This window comes from Pongo abelii, chromosome 21 (genome assembly GCF_028885655.2).
Source record: "Pongo abelii isolate AG06213 chromosome 21, NHGRI_mPonAbe1-v2.0_pri, whole genome shotgun sequence".
Classification (NCBI taxonomy): Eukaryota; Metazoa; Chordata; class Mammalia; order Primates; family Hominidae; genus Pongo; species Pongo abelii.
This window is the reverse complement of record NC_072006.2, coordinates 15,345,039-15,370,631: the sequence shown is the minus strand read 5'-3', so window position 1 is coordinate 15,370,631 and position 25,593 is coordinate 15,345,039. Positions and strand designations below refer to the sequence as shown.

The 25,593-nt window shown below is 39.5% G+C and overlaps 1 protein-coding gene across 7 annotated transcripts in view; it reads left to right on the top strand.

The window, feature by feature from the left end:
* The window catches only part of RALGAPA2 (Ral GTPase activating protein catalytic subunit alpha 2), a 326,207-nt gene that overhangs the window by 60,384 nt on the left and 240,230 nt on the right, over positions 1 to 25,593 (top strand). For all 7 annotated transcript variants that reach the window (XR_010138774.1, XM_054541632.2, XM_054541631.2 and 4 more), the window contains exons 5-10: positions 8,619 to 8,662; positions 11,253 to 11,430; positions 12,255 to 12,370; positions 14,656 to 14,794; positions 16,519 to 16,718; positions 22,567 to 22,794. Coding sequence is in view for 6 of the 7 variants with exons in the window: in XM_054541632.2 (XP_054397607.2) it covers positions 8,619 to 8,662; positions 11,253 to 11,430; positions 12,255 to 12,370; positions 14,656 to 14,794; positions 16,519 to 16,718; positions 22,567 to 22,794 (905 nt within the window). In the remaining variant the exon portion in view is untranslated. The remainder of the gene's footprint in view (positions 1 to 8,618; positions 8,663 to 11,252; positions 11,431 to 12,254; positions 12,371 to 14,655; positions 14,795 to 16,518; positions 16,719 to 22,566; positions 22,795 to 25,593) is intronic.

The following is a 25,593-nucleotide window of genomic DNA, read 5'->3' as shown; positions in this document are numbered from 1 at the left end:
GTTTGAAGTTATATGTTCTTAATTTAAAAAAGTGTATATGTCAGTTGAACCAAATGTGTAAATCATTACTTTAAGATAGTGCCTTTATCTTTAAATATTTCAAATACACAAAGAAAGTTTTCCTTTAAATTTTAGAGAGTTCTCCATCGCATTTCTGCTTAATTGAGACTTTCAGCTTGTGTTTTTAAATTAAAGTAAAAATAAAAATTTAAATGTAAGGTATAATCTAAAGAGACATCATGGGGATTTGTGGTGCTCCATGGTACCGTAGGAATGGCTGACAATGAGAAATAATTGCATGCAGTATTTTTTATCTGTGCTACATATAATCCTTCTTCAATTTTGTTTATATCATTTGTATGAAAACTATGCTCATTTTCTTTAGATAGCACTTTAGAATGTCTGAAGATTAGTAGGCTCTTCACAGCAGGAATAAACTTATTAGGACTGTGTGTGAAAATTAATTTGCATTTGTGTTGTGAAACTATGTGTCTAGTAGGCAGTGTGTAGTATTATTTTAATTCTGCCTAATACCACATAAACTGGTTAAAATTGCTGGTACAAGTAGCTTTTTACCCAGTTTGGCAGCATCTTAGCAAGAACAATGACTGGAGGCCTCAGACTCCTCAATTGAGATTGCCAAATACTGAGTTTCCTGAGCCATCTAATAGCAGTATGTGTTGTTTATCTGGTGTGCAGAACAAGCTGTTGCTGTAAAGTGGTCAGAATGAATAATGTTTCAGAATGCTGAAATATGAGCATTTGCATGTAAAATTATCCACGTTTATTACTGATGCTTATATACTTAGAGTCAAACAGGCTCTTTTCAGACAAATATATTTTTGCATGATAATCATATTGGGTGGAAATTGGTTTTGACACAGGTCCACATCTCTTCTACAGTGATCTTTACTAGATGTGCTTTGGAATCAGGCATTTTCAGATTTTAGAATGACAATGTGGTGCGTTGACGTATGATGAAGCAAATAAATTAGAACAAGACAATCCTAACATAACACTTCCAGTGGTCTGGGCAGCGCCTTCTCCTCCCGGCCCCAACTAAGCAAGTTATTATTTCTATAGCTTAAGATAAGAATATATACCATTAGTGGAATATCTACACACAAGATAGCCTTATTCGGGTGTTGCAGGCATATGAATTCAGATTAGGTTCTGTACACTAATGACTTACACAGAAGAACTTTAGTTTTCCTATAATCTTTTGGATTTTGAAATGGTCCATAAGAGATTATGGATTTGTAATTATATACATATATACCTCACTGTACCTATTGAATTATTTCCAGTTTATTTGGATTTTTAAAACTGTTAACCATTAGTCAGTCCAGGTCTTGACTGAGTTGTTGTAGAAACTTAGAAACTGTAGGGAAATACCAGGTATCAAAGGAAAGGAATATGCTTTAAATATGCTCTCAGCATTGGCATCCTGACTTTTACAAAACCTCTGAGTCTTGGGCAAGGAGGGGCCTTCTCACCAACCAGTGTCTGATATTCTAGGTAGCAAATATTCCTTACCTACTAGGGAGGACACTCCTATACTAATGTCTTACTAATTAAATGTTACTGCAGCTGGTGGGGGACGGGGTATTCTGAAATGTTGGGTTAAAACCTTGAAGTTGTGGTTATACACCACTGATGCGGTATGCTTCTTGTCCGACACTGCAAATGACAGTGTCTCTAAGCAGAAACCTAAAATAAGGGCAACTGCTGTATTCTATGAGTCTCAAAAGCCACATTTTATCCTGAGAAGGAAGAAAATAATTTGAAACATCAACCACCACAGTGCTTGAAGTCTGTTTCTTATCATGTCATCTTATTTTGTCTGTAGAAAACAGAGACATTCTATTTCTCTTAAAACTGCTTTTAAAGGGAAGGGATAGTCTGCGGTTTTTCTTTGTTTTGGTTTTTAATGGCTGGCTCCTTGCTTTAAATCGTTGAATGAGGAAACATATTTGAACTTGTAAGTTTTGCAATGTGAAATGAACATGGGTTCATTATTCCATCTGGAGGTATTTCTTCAAGTGATGTTTGTAGAGCAAGATGACAAGGGGAGTGGTTGGCACAATACTCATGAACTCTGCATTGTATGCTAATATACAACTCAACTATTTGTAAATTTCCATTACTGACTACGAAAGAAAAAATTGTTCATCAAATTTTTTCTGAAGTCATTTTTTAGGCCAGTAAATCATAGTGCATAAAGGTGACTGCTTGACATCTGATTTCTGGGCAATAATTAGAACTGATAGAGAGTGAGGCAATGGCAAAGAATGGCACTGGCAGCAAACCAGGGATATTTGGTATAAGGGCAGGCTGCGCATCGTCAACACAGGACTTAAGTTATATGTGTGTTCACTTTAAGAAGCCTTACTGCTCTGGAGCCTCTAGAAAGCAAGTTTCCTATCTCATTCAGTGTACAGTGCTGTGCCCGAACTCAATAATTATTTGTCAGGTAGGCAGAAGAATATATTTTGTATTAGAGATGTTTTATATAAAAAATGTTAAAAATGAATAATCCCTAGGTTTAAAGGGGTGGGGTTCAGTTATTGGAAAATTCACATATGTGCAATACCTCATATGTTTTTTTATGAGTCATTATTAAATCTAGTTTGTTCACCTAGGTTTTTTATATATATAGTGTAAAAATCAAGGGCCTAACTAAACTGAAAATTTGTTTTTTGCTTTTTAAGTGTATTCCAGGCTTTGTGCCTGGGACTAACCAGTGGCCCCACATTGCCTGGGATGTGAACATAGCCTCTGACCAGTCTCATTTCTCAAGGTCCCTACTGCCCACTGGGTCCTAACTGTTACTTGGGAGCCTGAGTCTGGCAGCTTTCCCTGGTCCCCTCATTCAGACCATACCATACCTCACTCTTCCTGAGAGAGCAGGGTTACTCTGTGCACTTCACACAGGACTGTCTCAGAAGTGCATCACAGCCAGGCTGGGTGAAATCAGGGACCCCACACGCCTCCATGTTCAGCAGGAGATGTCTGGAACTAATGCCCATGGTAGCTTAGGGGCCAACTCACCTGGTGTTTCTCTATGCCCTCTCAGGGTGCTTTTACCGTTACTGCTCTGTGCTTCTTCCCCTCCCAGGCACTTCTTTGTGTTTTGCCCCCTGGGAGGATCCTCTTCTTGCGTTAAACAATAGCCCTGAAACCTCAGCCTCTTTCTTTCACCTCCCTGACCACCTGAAACCTGACTTTTGTCTAAAGCTCCTCTGTCTCCCTCAGGAGTGGAGGTGAGATCATGGTCTTTCTTTTCTCCCATGCCAATTCTAGACATCAGCCACCATTCCCTCTGTGGAAACCTCTGTCCCTTTTACATGCCACCTTCTACCTTCTGGTTGCTGCCATGTCTTTTGACCTCCTGCTCGCTTGCCTTCCCCCCATCCCCCATGGCTTTGTTCTCTCCTGGCCCTTTTCCTTCATGCCAAGTTAACCATCAGCTCCCACCCCAATCCTCTGTGCCTCAGTGGCTTCAGACACTGATCTCTGTCTGACCACGTCCTCCATTCTCCTGATCTTTGACCCAGTCACTTCCAGGTCGCCTGATCTTTTTTTTCTTATACAAAAAAAAAATATTTATGGGGGGTGGTTAACAATTTATACACAGTAAATTACATATATTTAAAATGCACATTTTGAGAAGTTTTGACATAGGTATACACATATGAAATCATTGCTACCATCAAGATAATGAACATAGGTACTACCCCCGAAAGTTTCCTCATCCCTCTTGGTAATCCCGCTCTCCCATCTTTTCTCACCTCATCCCCCAGTCCCTAGGCAACCACTGATCTGCTTTTCTGGCCCTTGTAGACTAGCTTGCGTTTTCTAGAGTCTTACATAAGTAGAATCATGAAGTATGTACTCTTCTTTGTTTGGCTTTTTTCACTTGGCATAATTATTTTAGGGTTTATTTATATTATTTCATGAATTAATAGTTCATTCCTTCTTATTTCTGAGTAGTACAGTATTCCATTTTGTGGACATATCATAATTCCATAATTTATTCATGTATTGATGGTCATTTGGATTGTTTCTAGCATCTGGGGCTATTATAAGTAAAGCTACTATGAACATTTATGCTCAAGTCTTTGTGTGAACATACGGTTTCCTGTCTCTTGGGAGTGGAATGGCTGAACCATGTAACAGTGTATGTTTAACTACCAGACTGTTTTCCAAAGTGGTTGTACCATTTTATATTCCTACCAGCAGCGTAAGAGCTCCACTTACTCCACGTTCTCTTCAACATTTGTTATGATCAGTCTTTTTATTTTAGTGATAGTGGTATCTCATTGACTAATAATAATAATCTTAAGCATCTTTTTATGTGCTTATTTGCCATTTCTTTGTCTTCTTTGGTGAAGTTCAAATCTATTGCCCATTAAAGAAGATCTCAGATTGATGCCTTGGAAATATTTTCTCCCCATTTCTGGCTTGTCTTTTCATTCCCTTAATAGTGTCTTCGGAAAAGTTAAAGTTTTTAATTTTTAAGAAATCCAGTTAATCAGTTTTTTCTTTTATGGATTGTGCTTTTGGTATCATGTGTAACAAATGTTTGCCTAACCCAAAGTCACAAAGATCTTCTATGTTTTCATATAGCAGTTCTATAGTTTAGGTCTTTGATCCATTTTGAGCTAATTTATGTTAATTTCAAATTTTTAGTGGAATGCTGGTTCCTCATGCTTAGTGTGGATCTTGTAGTGCCAGGAAGTTCTTTGTTCCTATTCCACTGGCCTCTTCTAGCGGGCTTGGCATACCATTAGCCCAGAGGAAATTTCTCTCTTTCTTGCTCCTTGTTTGATGCTGATGGTGTACTGCATTGTGTGTAATTTGATTTGAAGCGTGATATTGAGAAGGAGGTTTTAAAAAATTAAAACTAAATAAGAAAAGATTTCATAATGTTAAAGTTTAAAAGGTTAGAAATATCTGTATGATCTCCTGGCCTTAAAAATATTATTAAAAGATCTTTAAAAGATTGTTACTTGTTCAAAGAGAAATTGTCAAATGTGACAATTCTTACAATCTAAAATGAGAAGCAAAGAAATAGATTTTGAAAATATTATTGATGAATTTGCTTTCTTCAGAGCCAGGAAAGTAATATTATAATACATTCTTTGTTATAAATAAAATATTTAAACTAATGCTGTGAGTTTTAATACATCCAATTTTACATTTTTCATACTTTAATGTTCTGTAAAAGAAAAAAACATTAAAAATACATAGAAACACACATACAGAAGTATACCCTTTTTCTTTTCCCTCTGGTTCCCATATGGTTCAGCGGAACATTAGTATTTAAAATTTTAATATAGTTCATTATGGATTCTTTGCATTTTTAAAATGCAATTTTTAAAAACCATTGCATGAAAATATTTATCTTGATTAATGAGTTTTTTGGTATCCCTTAAATTTTTTTCAGAATCTACACTCTTCTCTCACTAGTCGCAGCCCTGACATTTTTACTGCCTCTTCAAAAGTAGTAAGACTTACATTCAAAGGATATTTATGGTTAAAATGTAGTAAAAGCTAGCCAATAGAAATTAGAAATTCATAGAATCAGCCCAAGTAATTAGATCTTATTTACTTATTCTTTCAGTTATTCCCGTGGTCAGTAAAGTGGCAACCAGTAGGGTTGATGAGGCACAGAAGAGGTGGGGTGGGTATAATTATAGTTTGGATAAGAAGTTTAAAAATCCAAACAGGCATGACATATATAGAGGCGCTTAAAAATTAAAACAAAATGAGAAATGACTTGATAATGTTAAAGTAGAAATATCTTTGTGAACTTAAGGCCTTAAAAAATACCTACAGAGGGCTGGGCGCAGTGGCTCACACCTGTAATCCCAGGACTTTGGGAGGCCAAGGCAGGCGGATCACCATATGGTGAAACCCTGTGTCTACTAAAATACAAAAAATTAGCCAGGCATGGTGGCGCGTGCCTGTAGTCTTAGCTACTCAGGAGGTTGGGGAACAAGAATCACTTGAGCCCTAGAGGCGGAGGTTGCAGTAAGCTGAGATCGCGCCACTGCACTCCAGTTTGGGCTACAGAGTGAGACCCCATCTCAAAAAAAAAAAAAGCCCTACGGAGGCCAAGCAAGGTTCTCAGCTACTTATTACCAGTCCTCATGCTATGTGCCTCCACTGCACAAGTTTTTCTTGCTAATTTTTTTTTTTATTATTAAAAAAGAGTTCCTTAGAGAATAGCTGATGCCCCGTCCTGTGTGGAAAATGTGCTTACCACATACCCGGCACTGTTCTGTGCATTTATATATATTAACTCGTTTAAATCTCACTGTCAGTTGTCTGATAGGTACTGTTGTCACCCCATTTTACAGATGAGAAAACTCAGGCATAGTGAGATGAAGTTACTAACTTAGGTTACAGTTAATAAATGCAGAACCTAGATTTGAACCCTAGCAGTCTAGCTTCTGAATCTGACTTATAACTGCTAAGCTGTACTGCTTCCCATGTACAAACGAGTTTCTCAATACAACAGAATAGACTTAGATCAAATACATATGTATTAGTTTTCTGTTGCTGCTGTAACAAATTACCAGATAAATTTTAACAAGTTTGGGACCATTGACCAATATGGGTCATGTGTTCTATATGTCTGCATGTAATGCCCTTTCTATATGTATTTTTCTCCTCTGTGTGTAGGGAACAGTGGTTATAGGCATCTGTAGGTAGTCCGAATACTTAAAAAACACCAACGGCCAGGCGCGGTGGCTCACACCTGTAATCCCAGCACTTTGGGAGGCCGAGGCGGGTGGATTGCCTGAGCTCAGGAGTTCGAGATCAGCCTGGCTAACATGGTGAAACCCCGTCTCTACTAAAATACAAAAAATAGCCTGGCATGGTGGTATGCACCTATAATCCCAGCTACTCTGGAGGCTGAGGCAGGAGAATTGCTAGAACCCAGGAGGTGGAGGTTGCAGTGAGCCAAGATCGTAACACTGCACTCCAGCCTGAGCGACAGAGCGAGACTCTGTCTCAAAAAAAAAAAAAAAAAAAAAAAAAGCACCAACCACCACCAAAAACAAGCCAGACCCATCTTAACAAGGGGAAGGACTAACAAGCACCAATGGTCACACACAATGGCCAGGAGAAAGTATTTCCAAGAATATGTTGCAAGATGATGGATTAGCCAGATGGCTGGAAAGAGAACTGTCTGTGCAGACTTTATCATTAGGTCTCCTGGGAGGTCTAGTATCTGTTGGCTCTGCCAGCCACCATGAGGTCCTCATAAGGTGTAATGAAGCAGATGTTAAACTGACATGGAACTAACTGTCCAAGAATGGATGAACATGGGGACAAAGAACAAGGCCCCAGGTTGAGGAAAGGTGTGGGCTAGATGGACACTTGAACCTTAGCTGTGACAGAGAGAACCAGCCTAGTAAATGCTGGCTCTAGACCAAAAATTACTGGATATGGTTTGGTGAAGGGAGAAGTTGGGGAAGGGGAGACACTTTCGCTTCCTTCACTCAAGCACAAACTATTAGTTATTTAAGTGCTAGAACCTAGTCTGAGTCATGATGATGAGTTTCCTCCGAGCCCTAGTGTTAGGTGTTACGAACAGTAGAATCGTTCTAAAAGGTTCCTTCAGATGGCCAGTGATTTTGTTCTAATGAATTTCTAAAGAGTATGCATTTAATTATTATATATGTATTTATCAATGTGGCTGTGGCATGTATCAGTTGCCAAAACACTGGCTGTCTTGTTAGAGGAGCTCTATGAAATTCATTGGTGGAGTAAATATGATTTGATATCCAGTTGTTAAAGAGCTATCACAAACTTTTCATCAGAGGATCTAAGTAATTTTTTTCTTAAAAGATCTGAAATTTGACTGAGAGGAAAGTTCTCTTACCTCAGATTTTCAGTGTATTTCTGTTTTAAAAGGTCATCTCCTTTTTTGAGGTTAATATCCCGTTTTAGAGGCTACATAAGATATTTAGGTGGGGTTGCCATCTCCATACTGAGGTCATGAATACATTTATAGAAGACTTAGTAATAGTGTTCCATCCTCCTAAGAGAAGCTTTTCTCATTCTAGTGGGCTGCAGCACCAGTTTTTGTAGTTGACTGGAGTTCCGAGTCAGCTTTGATTCTGCCTCCTTGGTAGTGACCGAAGCGCTCTGCTAGAGGATTTATTGATGGACCAAACCCCGTAAATGTGGTTGTCATTGCCAGGAGAGAAACATGCCATTCTGAGTATTTGTAAAATATTCTTGTAAAAATGTTTTGTGAGCAGTTGTTTTACATTATTTTTACCTTTAGAGATTTAAAAGAAAAAAAAGCGTCCATTTTATGGATGACAAGAGATATATGCACATAATCCACTGTGGGCATTTGGCTTACCTTAATATCAATCATTTTGACTGTTTTAAAAGAATTCTGAAGAGATACATACTTAAAGTACTTTTGTCTTGAAAACATCTTTCCCTCTGTGACATTGCTTTGCTTCTGAAGGTCAGCCTTTTTCCTTTTATTTTTAAAAAGTATATTTTTGTCATAAGTACATATTTTCTTAAAATAGATCTTTGATATGCATTTATATACTCTATTATAATTCATTATTTTAAACTTTCAGGCTCAACTTTAAAGAAGCTTCTACACACTGGAAATTCTATTAAGGTATTTATTTTATTGTGTAATGGCATTTTTTATTACTCTTAAATTTGTTAATGCCACAAAGTAACAATGTTAGGGCATTTTGGTAAAAAGATCTTTAGAAACCACTTGACTTAGTTTTAATTTTTAATTGAGAAATTATATTATTAGGGTTTTGTTCTTACATCATAACTTATTGCGAGAGACATTTTAAATAGTATTAGGAGAAAATGGGTTGGGCTTCAGAGTTTAGAGCTCTGATTCTGCTGGGTATGGGTAGGGACCATGGGCAAGGCACTGACTGCTCCAGTTTTATCATCAGAAAAAGGAAGGGCAGTCGCCCTCTAAGCTTCAGAGCTCACATGCTTGATTCTGTCCATCTTGGTAACCTGGTTGTTAAAATTGTAGTTGTCTCTAGTTAATTTTAGTAATTGTGAGAGCCATTGTGGGAGAAAAGAACAACACGGTCTCACTCTTGAATATTTATTTGTGGCAGATTTATAGGTTAAAATTGGTTGATTTTGAAATGGATATGTCTTTTATTACAACGTATACTTCTTGATGCTGAGATAAGATTACCCTAAAACATAAGTGGCAGAAAAAATTCAGCCTGGGATGAATATTTTATGAAAGGTAATTCATTTGGAGTTAATTAAGTTGTGCGAATGCCTTTAATAAGCTAATATATTGGTTGGTTTACATTGGCTTAAACAATCACAGCCTCTTAAAACTTGATATGTTAGCTATTTCTCACATGTTGAAAAAAAATGAAGTGAGTTATTCCTAGTCTCACTGTAGATTCTATATTTTGTCCCTCTTATTTTAAGGAAATAGGCTTGTAGTTAAAACCTATCAGGTTGTTAATCACATCTTTATAATTACCCTTATTTATATTTAGTTCTCTTAAATACAGTTAACATATAAAAATTAGAGACTTGTGATAGAATTTCATAGAAACTTCACTCTTGTTCAATTAAATATAATTTGATTAGATATACATAGAGCTGGCCAGGCACAGTGGCTCACGCCTGTAACCCCAGCACTTTGGGAGGCCGAGGCAGGCAGATTGCCTGAGGTCAGGAGTTCGAGACCAGCCTGGCCAACATGATGAAACCCCGTCTCTACTAAAAATACAAAAATTAGCCGGGCATGGTGGCATACACCTATAGTCTCAGCTACTCGGGAGGCTGAGGCAGGAGAATTGCTTCCACCTGGGAGGCAGAGGTTGCAGTGAGCTGAGATCATGCCACTGCACTCAAGCCTGGGCAACAGAGTGAAACTCTATCCCCCCACCCCCTGCCAAAAAAAGAAAAAAGATATACATAGAGTCTCTTCTCCCCTCCCCTCCCCTCCCCTCCCCTCCCCTCCCCTCCCCTCCCCTCCCTCTCCTCTCCGTCTGATGGCTGAATAGTAATGTTACCACTCATTTTACCTGCTTGGGAGAGGAGGACAGGTGTGAGTGGGCATGGAGGCTTGTGCAGAACAGTGGTGGAGTCCAGGAGTGTGTTTGGAAGTACACTGTGAATTTACCCTGTTAATGGGGCAGTACTGTCACCAGCTGGGGTGTCTGTCCTAGTATATTTTGGCTTCTATTGGGAGTCAGCAGAATATTTTTATTTATTTATTTTGGCTCTTCTCCACTTTTTGGTTTGGTCTTCTGGCAAAGCCTTGTGTTTGACTTGCAATATTCTTGCTCTGGCGGAGTCAGCACCACCTTGAGTTAATTGAAAGGAGATGAGGCAGTCACTCCAGTTGCTGGCATTTGGAGTTCACTGCATCTTTCAGTTGCATGTGACATTTTTTCAACCTCTTTTGCTTATTTTTTTTTATTGACCTAATCTTTTCAGTCATTTAGGAATACAGAAATGGAGGGACATGTGCTTTTGAATTCTAGGAATGGGATAAATTTGAAGTGTAAAGAAAGAAAAAGGACACATCTCCCTATGTTGATGTTTCCTACAGCGTGATGCTGGCACTTCAGAGCATGGCAAAGGTGTTGGAGAAATAGAATAGGGACATAAGGTATAAGGAGAGCTGCTCTGTCTCATTGAGGTTATTTAGCTCCATGTCTTCTGATTCTCAAGAACATTATCAACATGGCATATTATAGTGATAGCACATGTAAATTTGGAGGGACATTATCTGTGCCATTGTTTTTATGGGTAATTGAGGCCGTGGGTACTGTTGCCTTACAGAATAAGATACTATTAACAGGAAACACTTACATAGTGCTTACTGGGAGTCAGCCATTGTGTTATTTGGTTTACATATGTTAACTCAGTCTTTATCATAGTCTTTTGTGGTAAATGCCTTATCATCCTTATTTACAGATGGGGAGACTAAGGCATGGAGAAGTTAAGTTGTTCTCCATGGGTCCCAGCTAGAAAGTGGCAGAGCTTACTAGAACCCAGGCACTTTGGCTCCAGAACCCGGGCTCTTAACTCTTGTGCTGTATTGCAGCATCTTTGCTTATTTGTCACTAAGTGAAGAACTTGGTTTACTACTTAACACACCTTTAACTTGTAGTTTTTCTTTCTCAAGACTGATGCTACATTGTAATGCATTTCTGTAAATACATGTGTTTCATTTTCATTGTTTTTAATTTTGTTTTTAGATAAGATGTGAAGGAATCAGGCTGTTTCTTCTGTGGCTTCAAGCACTTCAGACAAACTGTGCAGAAGAGCAGGTGCTGATTTTTGCTTGCCTGGTGCCTGGTTTCCCAGCAATCATGTCATCCAGGGGCCCTTGCACACTGGAGACACTCATCAATCCCAGCCCTAGTGTATCTGATGGTAAGTTATGTTAGCAGATCTCCCATGTTAAAATTACTCTTGAACTTACATTGAGGAATTCTTACTTTTTCATTTTCTTGAATAGAAATCCTGATGGAGTCTGAAGAGGAATTATTCCCCTTTCATATTCACTGTAGATTCTTACATACCTTAGAATCAAAAGACTTGGAGCTTATTTTATATGAAATGATGACAGGAGAAATGTACTGAAGTGATGGAAGCAGGAATAGGAGGGGACAGATGTTGGCAGTAGCAGGAAGTAGAGACACATGGGAAGTCTGGACTGGTTTTCTGGCTGTTAATGAGATTAAACTCCACCATCCAAAGCTATTGTTTTTATTGTTCTTATCACTGTTGTTCATAAGTGGACATTCATCTGCTCACCAGGATCTTATTTTGCCACTGTATTTTCCTGCAGCGTCTATGGAAGGACAGTAGTGGCCTCATGGGATTATTAATGGTGGTCACTTGTGTCCTGTGAGTTTTCAAGGAACTTGCCTGTTGGGACCATTGATTTATTAGTGTATATTGCGTTATTGCTCAATGACTGGCATTTGATCTTGGGCTGACCAAAGCAGAATTTGAATGGGAAAGAATGGTGCAGCAGGAGAAGGTGCTTTGTGGGCATCTGGGCTGTGTTTCCCGGCCCTTTATGCGCACTGCCTTGGAGTGTGCTCCTCAGTGTGAGCAGCTTCGGTGGATGGAGAGATGTATTTTAATGGAGACCATTTTTAAAATCCTAAAATTTTAAATTTGTTTAAAATTTTAAACTGTTTAAAATTTAACTTTGGTGAATGAGCTGTCATCATTTTCTGTCCTTTCAGTAAAGATATATCCAGAAGAAATCACTCCACTCCTGCCAGCCATATCGGGGGAGAAGATTGCTGAGGACCAGACCTGCTTTTTTCTTCAAATACTGTTGAAGTATATGGTTATTCAGGTCAGAGAAAAATTATGACTATTTCAGTGATGGGTTTATTCTCAGCAGAAAGAGGAAATATTGCCTCTTTTCTCTCTGTGTATCTATATTTTTTCCTCTTTCTTTTTCTTTGAGGTGATTTTATGTGATATTTCAGCAAATGCAGAGTATGTGCCATTTTTTAGGTCACTTCAGCAAGACCAGCTGTATGTACTATTTTGTGAGTGTGTTTAAACCATTTTTCTCTCTTTACTCCTTTCCTACCCCTAATCTCTATGCTTGAAAGACAGGTTGAAGGAGGAGGCGGGCCCGGAGGCTGAACATGTGGACAGGAATAGGCAGAGCAGACCAGGGGATCTGAAGGGAAGCACGTGGAGCGATCTCCTCATGCCATTGGCACAGGCCTCCTTTATGTCATGTATTATTTTTCTCATATGCACCAATTGCATACAGAACTGAAGTAACTGGTTTATGATTTTAATAGGAGATTTGTGACTCCTGGTCTAGATTTCTGAGTAATAGTTAGAATAAAATATACTGATTCTTTTTTCTCAGCAAATACTTCTCTTGTCCTTGAGTTCATCCTGGGTATTGTCCAGTATCTGTCTTCCCCTTCACAACCGAGCTGTTGAAGTAATAATTTCTGCTGAGTTCACATCCTCATTCATGTTCTTTTGACACCCACTGTTAGCTACCTTCTGCCCTGTCACTGCTAAAGTGGCAAGCCCCAAATCACAAGGGTTCTAGGGTCAGCCCAGAAGGAGGGCACACTTCAGGTTTTGCTCTCCTCATTCTTTGAGGGGATTTGACTACCCCTCCTTCATGAGATTCTCTCCTCTTCTGATATTTTCTCTGGCAGTTCTCTTCCCTTCCTTTCACTCCTTTCTAGTTTTCTTTAGGGAACTGTGCTTTTCTCTGCTGTCTCTCAAGATTCAGTACTTGGCTGCTCTTTCTGAATACTGAGCAATTTTGTCCCCTTTCCTTGCCCCTTTGCCTTTAGCCAGCAACAGAAACACAGGACTTCAAAATCCTGAGAACCTGACTGGGGCATGCTTTCGTATTCTGGAAACTCCACATTTGAACTCTAATGGCCCATTCTAGATGCATCTCAAATGCCAGCTGTTCAGAAGTGTTTGGACATTCAATTTATCCTGGAAAATCAACAGAGTATCCAGAACTTGTGTTGGGGGTCTTGGGTTCTTATTCTAGGTGTGTCACTAATGAGTTGTGTGACCTCAGATAAAGCGGATGGAATTGATACAGGATAGAGGTTTGCACGCAGACTGTGAACTTCCTAATTGTGTGCAGAGTTTTAGGTGCATATCTGTGCCTCCCTTCTGCCTTCTCTTCTGTTGATTGAGATGAGTTCTCAGAGCACATCTTTTGGCAGGTTATGGATGCTGAGCCCCGCTTCCCCTGCGGTAGCCAAAGCATCTCATCCCTTTACCTCAGGTGCTGCACAAATTTCATTTTCTAAGTGGGCATGTCAGGAAGGAAGTTGGGAAGCCCTGCTTTAGAGTGCTTTGTGGTCTAACAAGCATTAAGAACCACCGACAGGTCTTCTCTAAGGGCCGTGTTTCCCTAAGTCATGTTGGGGGGTGACTGCACTTGTGTAACCAGGCTGTCCTCCTGGCTCCTGAGGGGTGGTCCCAGCTATTGAGCAGTTTTGGAGTGCTCCCACTATGCAAACACTGATGGGTTTTTGAGGGGGAGGATATTATCTCAACACTATGAAAGATTTAAACTTAATCCATAGTGGACTGACATGCCTGGTTAATCGTAGCCTTTGAATTTTTTTAATACGGAGAATGCATTTTCCAAAATTCCATGGCTTTTGCCTTTTGATATTGATTTTACATGTAGGTAACATTGGGTGAAATTCTTGAGAGGGATTGTTTCTTTAATTTCTATTTATTATAAATGGCTTTTTTCTGAGTTTAGAAAAAAGCACCTGATTGTTTGTGACTAAATATTTTAAAGGCGCAAGGAACGTTAGATAATTACAAAAAACGTAGAGAAAAAATATGGGCATGATACATTACAGCACGTTGTAAAAGATATGGTATCATTGAGCAGTTTGGTTCTAAGTAAAAATGCTGTTTTTAACATAGTTACTGTTTTGTTTTGAAGTATTCATTCCTGCCATCTTTTGAGCTTTGTTATTATTTCATTACATGATTGTCAATATTATTTGTCATTTTTTACATTTAGGTTAGGAATTTTAGTAACATAACAACACTTCAGTTCAGTATATGTTAATTTGAAATATAAATATACATATGTTCTTTTCCACATATTATCCAAAGGCTGCAAGCTTGGAGTGGAAGAATAAGGAGAATCAAGATACTGGTTTTAAATTTCTTTTTACATTGTTTCGAAAGTATTATCTTCCTCATTTATTTCCATCATTTACTAAGTTAACAAACATCTACAAACCTGTACTTGGTAAGTACTGTTGGAGCCGTGTATAGAGGATATCCAAAGGAAAGCTATGCAGTCTCTTTCAAAGTGACCTTTGATTGTTTTAAAGTAAAATAGTCATTTTATTTTTGTATTGAATGGTAACTTTATTATTAAATGTTTAAAGTTTCTTAATAAGTGATTTTAATTATTTGTACCAACTAAGATATACCTCAGCTCACAGCAGTAAAAGGGAACCGTGGCTCCTATATTCAGAAATAATTTGAAATGTATTTATGATATTTTTAGTATAATTACATTGTCATCTTTTAATGTAAAAATCTCTGCATTTCCTAAAGTCTTTCCTTGTGGGTGGTGGGGTATGGTGACCTCAGGCTTTGCTCAGTGACTGGAGGCCAGCCCAAGGCAAACAGCTGCCATCGTATGCCTTTTATTTTATTCTGGGTCCTGCATCCAGCAGCTACTACTGACAGGTGCTTATGGAGAGCCAAATTTTAGGTGATTGGACAAGCTATGGACAGTAAGCCCCAGAGGACTAGGAAACAGAAAGGAATTTCTAATTTGGCTCCTAATGTTTTTTTTCTTCTGTAAGAAATGAGGACTCACAGGACAGAAGCATCCCTTAGAGTGGTAAAGGTGGGGGTTAAATCTTCCTCTCCTTATTATTTTAAACAGGTAAAACTAGTTCAAATGAATAATTAAAAACAGTTTTGGAGGGGAAATTGTGACACGAGATGTTACTCTTTTGGGGAACATGGTCACCTGATTCAGTTGTCTGTACTCTGTGTGTTTCTATGTATGCGTACACACATACACACACACACACACGGGGAGAGAAGCCAAAACTTGGTGCGTTTTGAAAGATGTAGAATTACTGACTTTTAGGTGCACTGGGACATGTATTTCTTTAGCTATATATATGTGAATATTTTTTCAAAATTTGTTTCTGATTTTATATGTAGTCTAAATTCATTTTTAAAACATGGTATATTGTTAATATTCTTAGATTAAAAGTTATTTGTTGATCATTTTTCTGCCTCATACAGGTATTCCAGATATACAAAAATTATTAAGATAGAGAGTTGAACTTATGGCAAGTAGTATCTCAAATCCAATACCATATAATTTTCATATTAATTATGGAATTTAAAGAATGAGAAATTGACTTCTTATTAAGTCTTTGGAAAAGGTAGCATTTGATGCCTCAAAGGTGAAATGTGACTTTCTGAATTCTTTTAAATATAAAGTAGATGATATTGATTCTGTTTCATTGGATTCATCTAAAGGGAAAAGGATATAAAACTCTAAAGTTCAGTGGATTTAATCACTGCAGTGTTAGATGTTAAAATACCTAAAATGATGTTTTAAAAGTTCATATATACTTTTACATTTGTTCCAGCTATAAAATAAAATTAAATTAGGTATAATGTATGTGAAAAGATTTTTACTATTATAGTCTCATGTAATTTATCAAAATTGTTAAAAATAGTTGTTAGCTTAGTTTTTCCATAGCTGTATATCATAGATACATAACAATCACCATCATCACCCCTTCTCAGTCAGATCACAAGGCGGAATCAGAAAGGAGCCTACCAAAAAATGCCATTTTTAATAATTGCGGTTCTTCATTCTTAGTTGCTATTTAGACAACCAAAAATTGGATTTAATTGGAAACCAAAACATTTGTAGGGATTGCATAACGTTATGATTTATTAACCTAATCAATCATGTGTTCTTTCTTCTACCAGACATCCCCCATTTGAGACCAAAGCCTGTGTACATTACTACAACTCGAGACAATGAGAACATTTACAGTACAAAAATTCCATATATGGCAGCTCGTGTTGTTTTTATTAAGTGGATTGTAACCTTCTTTTTGGAAAAAAAGTATCTAACTGCAACACAGAACACTAAAAATGGAGTTGATGTATTGCCTAAAATCATCCAGGTATGCCATTCATCATCTTTTTATCTGTTAATGCTTGTGTAATAAAATATACTGGAACATAGCCAAAGTTATTGATTATTAGAGTTATTGGTTCTTACAGGTTGTTGGTTATAGGTAAGTGATTTTATTGGCCTACCCTGTCTGTAATGCCAAGGTTTCAGAGGGAGTTGTGAGTTTGAATCTCTTGCTGTGCATTGTTGGGACTGCCATGATGATGCAATCTCAGGAGGCCTTCTGAGAAGATGGCTGTTGTGTGCACACTCCTGGCTCCTCCTCATTCTCCTCACTTGAGTACCAGTGGCCTCTGAGCATGAGAACAGAGGCCTGTCTTGCCTTCACCAAGCCCCAGTAGCTGGAAGGCACTTAGGAAACTGTAAGTGGCCCCTGGAGAGGACCTGTGAAGCTGCGGAGCGCCCTCTGGCATCTCAGGAGAGGGAAGTAGATCAGCAGCTCAGGATTTGGGGCTGGCTGTTGAGCAATGGTGGGGCCCCTGGAAGAGAAGGCCACCTCTTCCCTGAGGCCTTCAGAAGAGACCTCTCCTTGTGTGGGGCCTGCTGTGGTTTTTCTCTCTTGGCCTTGGTCAGCCATACACAAATGGGGGCTTTCCCAACAGGCTGAGTTGCTTAGGGACTTGGTGGAGCGCTACCATTTGTGGAGGTCAGAGAGCAGCCACTTCACTAAGGGATCGTGGTGTTGTGTGCTCTTTTGTTTGTTGTCCCCAAGAACAAGGATAGGAAGTGTGGTCCACTGACTGCAGATTTGCCGATGCCCTGGAAGTCTCAGAAGTCCAACCTAGGCCTGAGCTGAAAGAATGCACAGACCTGAGGAGGCAGATAAATGGTTCTTGTGCTTCAAGGTTATTAGGAACCTTGATGGAGGAACACCAAGCAGTCTAGAGCATGCGGCTCCATGGGGGAGAAGTCACTGAAGAGTTAGAGGAGAACTTATTTTTAAGATCTGAGGGAGGTGCAGTTACAGTAAGAACAATGAAAGATTTGCTGAAAGTTTTAAGAAACCTTTAAATGTCTTAGTTTAAAAAATTAGCAAATAAAATGAAAATGATAATGATTATTGCTGAGAAAAAAATTAGTTTTCTGAAAAAATATCCCACCACAGTGACTAAAGATTTAGAGTTAGAAGTCAGAAATTAGTAGACAAGATCTAAGTACAGGTCCCTACCTTACAAATATTAAGTGGGTGGAAGAAGAAGAGAATGAGAATAATTGAATAAATAATAAGAATTTATCTGAACTGAAAAAAAAAAAAAAAAAAAAAAAAGGCGTGCCTCAAACTTAAAGGGTCTTTGAGTCCCAGGAAAAATTATCAAGTTACAAACCTGAACAGACATTTGATTTTCAGGAATTAAGAGACAGTAGTGTAGGTTTCCAGACAGGTTACTTCAAAGGAATGAGACTGAGATTAGTATTGAACATTTAATCAAATCTGCAATCCTGCAATCTCTTTCTCTCTCTCCTTCACACACATACACATCCCCCCACAGGATGTCAGTCAAGATTAAAAGAAAGAATCATTAATTAATGGTACTGGAATAATTGGCTAGAACCTTGCCTCTTACAACATACTGAAGCAAATGTCAGATTTATTTAAGGTCTACAATAAAAACAAAATAATGAAGAAATGTAGGCTGGGCATGGTGGCTCACACCTGTATTCCCAGCACTTTGGGAAGCTGAGGCGGGCAGATCATGAGGTCAGGAGATCGAGAACATCCTCGCTAACATGGTGAAACCCCATCTGTACTAAAAATTAGCTGGGCGTGGTGGCGGGTACCTGTAGTCCCAGCTACTCAGGAGACTGAGGAAGGAGAATGGCGTGAACCCGGGAGGCGGAGCTTGCAGTGAGCCGAGATCGCGCCACTGCACTCCAGCCTGGGCGACAGAGCGAGACTGTAAGAGAAGGGAAAATCCAGGAGAGTGTCTAAATTTGGGAAGTGGTAGACTACCTTAGGAAGAAATAAGACCCAGGAGGCTGGGCGCAGTGACTCTCGCCTGTAATCCCAGCACTTTGGGAGTCCAAGACAGGCAGATCACTTGAAGTCAGGAGTTCGAGACCAGCCTGGCCAACATGGTGAAATGCCGTCTCTACAAAAAATACAAAAATTAGCCGGGCGTGGTGGTAGGCGCCTGTAATCCCAGTTACTCGGGAAGCTGAGGCAGGAGAATTGCTTGAATCTGGGAGGTGGAGGTTGCAGTGAGCAGAGATTGTGCCACTGCATTCCAGTCTGGGCAACAGAGTGAGACTCCCATTTCAAAAAAGAAGAAAGAAAGAAAGAAAAGAAAGAGAGAGAAAGAGAAGGAAGGAAGGAGGAGGGAGGAAGGAAGAAAAGGAGGAAAGAAAGAGAAAGAGAAAAGAAAGGAAGGAAAGAGGAAGAAAGAAAAGGAAAGAAAGAAAGAGAGAGAAAGACCAGTAGCCGTGGAAGAAATGAGGTTTGACTTTATTTAAAAAAAATAGTGAAAGATTTTTATGTCAAAAGACTACGTAAGACCAAATCCAATCAATAGACTATGAGGTAACATTGTGACTGTTGAAAGAGTTAATATCTCTGCTATATGAAGAGTACCCACGGACTGGTAAGAAGACAAACAACCCCACAGAAAAATGGACTAAGGAGATGAAAGGGCCACTCATAGAAGGCAGACCACAGGGACCCCTGATTTCACCGGCAGTCAGAGAAATGCAGTTAGTTCTGAACCACGATGAGATACCTTTATTCACTTATCAGGCAGACAAAAATCTGTATGAAATTATGTGTAGGAAACTCAGTCATACTCTTTGGTAAATTTACATCACATCTTAAGTGATTGTCATTCAGTTCAAAAAAGTCTTAATTAAGGGGTGTAACCTTTCCTCTCTGGTTTAAAAAGATCAGAAAACCATCACCTGTATTTATTGAAAATAAGTAGCTCATTCTTGAAAAGTACATCTGGATGATGAGAAGTAGAAAGAACAGCAAATTAACCACTGCTTCCAGGTTCTGATTTTTTCTTTTAGTTGACTCTTCACAGTTGTGAGTCATCTACTTTTACTATCTAGCTTTTTTAACATCTTAAAGGTTGGAACTTTGGAATCAAATAGGGGCCGGGTGCGGTGGCTCACGCCTGTAATCCCAGCACTTTGAGAGGCCGAGGCGGGCGGATCACGAGGTCAGGAGATCGAGACCATCCTGGCAAACACAGTGAAACCCCGTCTGTACTAAAAAAAAATACAAAAAAATTAGCTGGGCATGGTGGCGGGCGCCTGTAGTCCCAGCTACTTGGGAGGCTGAGGCAGGAGAATGGCGTGAACCCAGGAGGTGGAGCTTGCAGTGAGCGGAGACTGAGCCACTGCACTCCAACCTGGGCGACTGAGCGAGACTCTGTCTCAAAATAAATAAATAAATAAATAAAAAGCTGGGTGTGTGAATGGGCCAAGAGATGTCATGATTGGCCTCCACAAAACAGATTGGTCCCCTAGTACTGTGTGGATGGGGTCAGCTTCCTGCAAGTCAGTTGAGGTGCATGGGAGGGTGCACACAGAGGACTGAGGTTCTGGTAGGGAGGGAGAAAGAGTGCTGGGCTGACAGCCATTTGTACCTTCTGTGCCATCATACCCTGCAGATGACTGTCCCTAGAAATGGCCACTACCATTCTAGAGACTGCCACTATACCTCACAGTAAGTTGTTGTATTAGTTTCTTACTGCCGCTATTGCAGATTCTCACAAACTTAATGTTTTGAAACAGTACAAATTTATTATCTTACAGTTCTGAAAGTCAGAAATCCAAAATCAAGTTATTGGCAGATCTGTGTTCCTTCTCAAGTTTCTAGGGGAGAATCCTGTGTTCTTGCCATGTCCAGCTTCTAGAAGCCACCTGTATTCCTTGGCTGTGGCCCTGCATCACAGCACCTTTTCTCCCAGTTTCCATCATCACTTAGCCTTCTTAGTCTCTTATCCTCCTGCCACTCTCTTATAAGGACCCTTGGATTATATTGGGACCATTTGAATAATCCAAAATAATTTTTCTATCCCAACATCCTTAACTTAATCACATCTGTTATGTCTCTTTTGTCATGGAAGGTAACACATTCACAGATTCTGGGGATTAGGACATCCTTGGGGAAGTCATTATTCAGCCCACCAGCGCTGGTTGGTCTGCAAGGTCCAAGATGACTTCATTCACATGCCTGCTACTTGATGAGGGCAGTTGGAAAGGAAAGCTGGGCTCATCTGGGACTTCTTGTTCTGTTTTCTGGCTAATAAGATAGTTGGACTTCTCATATGCCTACTCAGGGCTCCAAGAGTGAAATGTTTCAAGAGATGGGAATTGTTAACTGTCAGCCTCTTAGGCCTGGGTCTGATACTGGCTAGGTCTCTTCCACTCTATTCTACTGGCTAAAGCAGTCATACAGTCCATGTAGATGAAAGGGAGGGGACATGGGCCCCACGTCTCTGTGGAAGGAGTGTTAAAGAATTTGTGGTCGTCTTTAATTTGCTATGTGCCTATTGTTTTTTTTCCTTTTTAGTTTGTGGAGAAAATGGGAGTTATGGGTCAAAAAGTCACAGGTTATTGAGCCATAAGAGACTTTAGACCTAATGTAGCCTCTGTGTCTTACAGATTAACATATATATGTGTGTATATGTGAAATCCAAGTGCGTTGCCTGGGTTGCCTTACAGTTAGGAATGTGGAGAAGCAAGTTTTTGAGACTTAGTTTGGGCCTCTTCTTTCTGTACCATACTCATCCTTGAGTCATTCCTGCTGAAGCTTCAGATAGAAAAAGAATAAAATGAATAAAGTTTTATTTTCCTGTGGAAGATAGTGGATCTGTCAAAAAGATAAAATAATTTCCATAGGTGAGCACATCTCACAGTGTGACAGTGCCTTTCATAAGCCACACAGGCTTAGTAACTAAGGCATGAAGAGAAAAATTATTACAAGTATAATATTCCATTAATTTTCTCTAGAGATTACTATTGGATATCTGTTTTGTTTTCAAACTGTCCTTGGTAGTTACTGAAATTACTGTTTTGTACTATTCATATCTTGTCTCTTCTTGTAAAAAATATTCACAGTGGGTAAATTTTAGCTGTATTTGGGCTATGTATTTTTGACACTTAAAAGTAATAATGGAGTTTGCAAAGATGAAGCAAAATTATATGTATATTTTGTTTGGAGTAAACCTTTAATTCTATGTGGATACGAGAGCAGAAATCAGTGTTAAGCTTTGTGAGTGATTGCATGAATTACTTAATTTCTTTGGACGCCTAAAGTCTTTTAAATGTTTAAAATTTTGTGAATATTTATTTACGTTTGACCTAAGATTCTGAGGATAAAGCTCAAATCAGCATTCTTCTGATAAAATACCCTTTAAAGATCTTCACACTCCACTGTCAAGCTGCCACTTAGTCATATGAATCAAATGATGCATCCTAGCATTGTTGCTGCAAGAAATCTCCTGAATATTCCAATCTCTGTGACCAGAGGAGCAAATGCTAAAGTGTGGAGAGCTGATGTGATGATAATACAAATGTTTTTACACATTAATTTATTCTGTGGTTTTACAATGCAAATTAAACCTTTTAGATTGGGAAAATTTCACAGCCCTCCTTTCTGAAATAGCTTAGTAGTTTTCGTCTTAAAATAGCTGAGTTGGGAGGGATTTGCTGGTTAGTTAGAAAATTGGTAAGTACAGGCTCTGGAGCCTGTCGTGCTTCAAGTTGGTTTTGGTTTGCTGTACCCTGTGCACGTTGATGGTAACCAGAGTTACTTAAAACAAGGCAAGACTGAAGTTTTGCCAGGTGTTCTTGAGTGGGGGTGAGCATCATTGAGAAGTGTGCTGACTTTCTTCCAGACTGTTGGTGGTGGTGCTGTGCAGGAGAGAGCACCTGAGCTGGATGGTGGTGGGCCCACGGAGCAGGACAAAAGCCATTCTAACAGCAGCACCCTGTCGGACCGAAGACTCAGCAACTCCAGCCTCTGCAGCATTGAAGAAGAGCACCGAATGGTGTATGAAATGGTACAGCGGATTCTCTTGTCAACACGAGGTTATGTCAACTTCGTGAATGAAGTATTTCACCAGGTTAGTGTGTGTGTGTGTGTGTGTGTGTGTGTGTGTTACAAGTTATTGAAATGGAAGTGATTTTGTTTCATGTTCTTTTACTCATAACACCCCAACAAATAGAATTGATGAGTTGGGTTATGTTACAGAACTGAATAATAAAGAATGATCCCTCTAATCTTTTAATTTGTGTGGATTGTTGTGATTTTTAAATTTTGTTGTTGAAAAATATTTACACAAGGAGGGAAAATTCTATATTTGAGCAAAATCATGAGACAAATACTTTCATGTTTTTATAACAAAGTAAACCCAGAGTTAGGTGGGAAGAAAGCCATTCATGAATACCCAGCAACAAATGAACATAGCAAAAAAGAGTCCAGTCTTACTCCCAGAGCCTCAGGGAGCTTTCTGAGGAGCTGGAGGTTTCTGCAAAAACTCTGCAGAGGTGTGTGGCACTCACAGTATGATAGAATTATTTATGGCACAAGATAAGAAGGTAGGTGGCAAGGGGAATAAAAGGAAAGAAACGAGCAGAGGCCAAGACAAGAAAAGAGGTGTGAGCAAAGGAAGGAGACAGAAGAGGTCAGAAGCTCAGGCTACGGTTAGTGGCCATGAGTGACATCAGAGGTTTGCAACTGGGGTTGATGCTACTCCCTAGGGGACATTAGCAATGTCTGGAAACAGTTTTGGTCATCACAACTGGGGAGGGGGTGCTACTGGCATCTTAGCGGGTCGCAGCCAGGGATGTTGTTAAATATCCTGCAATGCCCAGAATGGCCCCCACCCCCACCATGACAAAGAACTATCTGGCTCAATGTGTCAGTAGTGCTGCTGTGGAGAAACTCAGCACTAGCCTTCAACACAGCAAACAGAGCTCCCACAGGTCTGGAGTGTGGCGTGTGGCCAGTGCCACTTGCCTCTAGGTACTGGTGGTCTTGAAAGCAGGGAATGTGGCCTATTTGTTGGTATGTGTATATGAGGCGGAATAATTGTTTTGTCCATAGACCTGAAAAGTAGGTTAAGCCCTTGAATGGCAGAGTCCAGTTGTAGGTGAGGAGGAGAGGAAGAGTCTTGGACATATGAATGACGGGAATGCACCACAGAGAACTTCTTATGGTGAGGCAAGTTTTTGAGATAGTAAATGTTTGGCCCTCTCACTTCTGGGACTTTCATTACAAAAAATCAACCAAAAACGAAGTCCCAACCTAATCCATAGCAGTGTAGTGATTTTACCATATTTTCATTTTAATGAAGAAAAAATTTTACTTAAGAAAATGTTTGTTTAGTCTGCAATTAACATTCCACTTATAAAATATTTTTTTCTGGTTCTGTGGCCCGGCACTGCCTTGATTCTTCTCACTCTCTGTGTCTTCTCTGTTTCATGTCTTGGCCCCTCTTTTTGTTTCACCCCAAATTATAGGTATTAACCAAGATTCAGAGCTCAAGTCTCTGCTGTAATTCTACACTTGCCTCCTTGGGGCCTTTACTGCCCGTCCAGTGCCAGCAACCACTGTGGCATATGACTCCCAGTCAAGCCTTTTGTCTGGACCTCACTTGTAAATAAAAATATTAATTTCATTAAACAAATTTTTTATACTCATGAAAGATTTGTTACTGGCAGAGGATGTACCACACCAGGAGCCGGAAAGCATAATGCAATGCTACAGAGGCCAGTTACACCTGAGCACAGCTTCAAGGGCCCTCCGTCTGCTGCACAGAAAGTGTGCCCTCTCAGGGTCACGATTGACCAACATGAGAGTGAGATGTCCGTCTCAGGGAAGACAGGGCACAAGTTTACTGAGAGGGCTTTTAGACCTAACTAATCACACGGCCAAAATCGGGCAGAATGACTGGGTAAACCAGGTGTAGACTCTCAGTGTCTACATTGTCACTGAACAATGTAGACAAGGTGGCACTGGGTGCCTCCTACACTTGCCTTTTAAAATGCCCACATGCCATCCAATCTGATGTTCCTGTAGTATCGTAATGATAACAAGACCAAAGCCTGGCTCATTTTTTTCCCCTAATATCAGCTTCTCCTCCTGACTTGACTGCTTCTTCAAAGGGACCTGTATTCGTGTTTGCATCTTAATTTTAGTGCTCCTAGGTTCCCCATCTCCCGCTCCTCCTATGACAGTCACTGGACAAGTCACACAGGAGTTTTGCTCACTCCTTTCCTCTCCGTTTTCTTTGACTGTGGTTAGCAGCCCTCTCCTTGGAGCTCCCATCCTTCTGTGTCATCCCTTTCTAGGTAGTACTGCACACATCATACTGCCACAACTTTTCTTTTTATCGTAATAGTCCACGATTTTAAAATCTACCCCATTCCCTACATTAATGTTGTCATATTCATGCTCCTGTTGTACATGTGAAAAGTCCATGGCAACTATTTGATTTGAAATAGTCAAGGTCCTGGAGTGTATGATCTATAGCAGGGGTCAGCACACTTTTTAAAGCAAAAGGCCAAATAGTAAATATTTTAGGCCTCATGGATCGTATGTCTCTGTCACAGGGGCTGAACTCTGCTATGGTAGCAAGAAAGCAGCCAGAGATACATGTAACAAGTGAGGATGGCTGCGTTCTAGAAAAACTTTATTTACAAAAATAGGCAGCAGGCTGGATGGTTTGCTGACTCTGATCTATAGTAACATTTTTAAATGCTTGAATGAAAATACTTCATATCAGATAAGATGACATTAGCAAGGCTTTTAGATCTTAGACAACAGATAAATGCTATATTGATGTGATTTTACCTTTATTGTGTAGTTGTTAATTTATCATACAAATAACTCTGACTGTATCTGTTATTGGCATCCTACC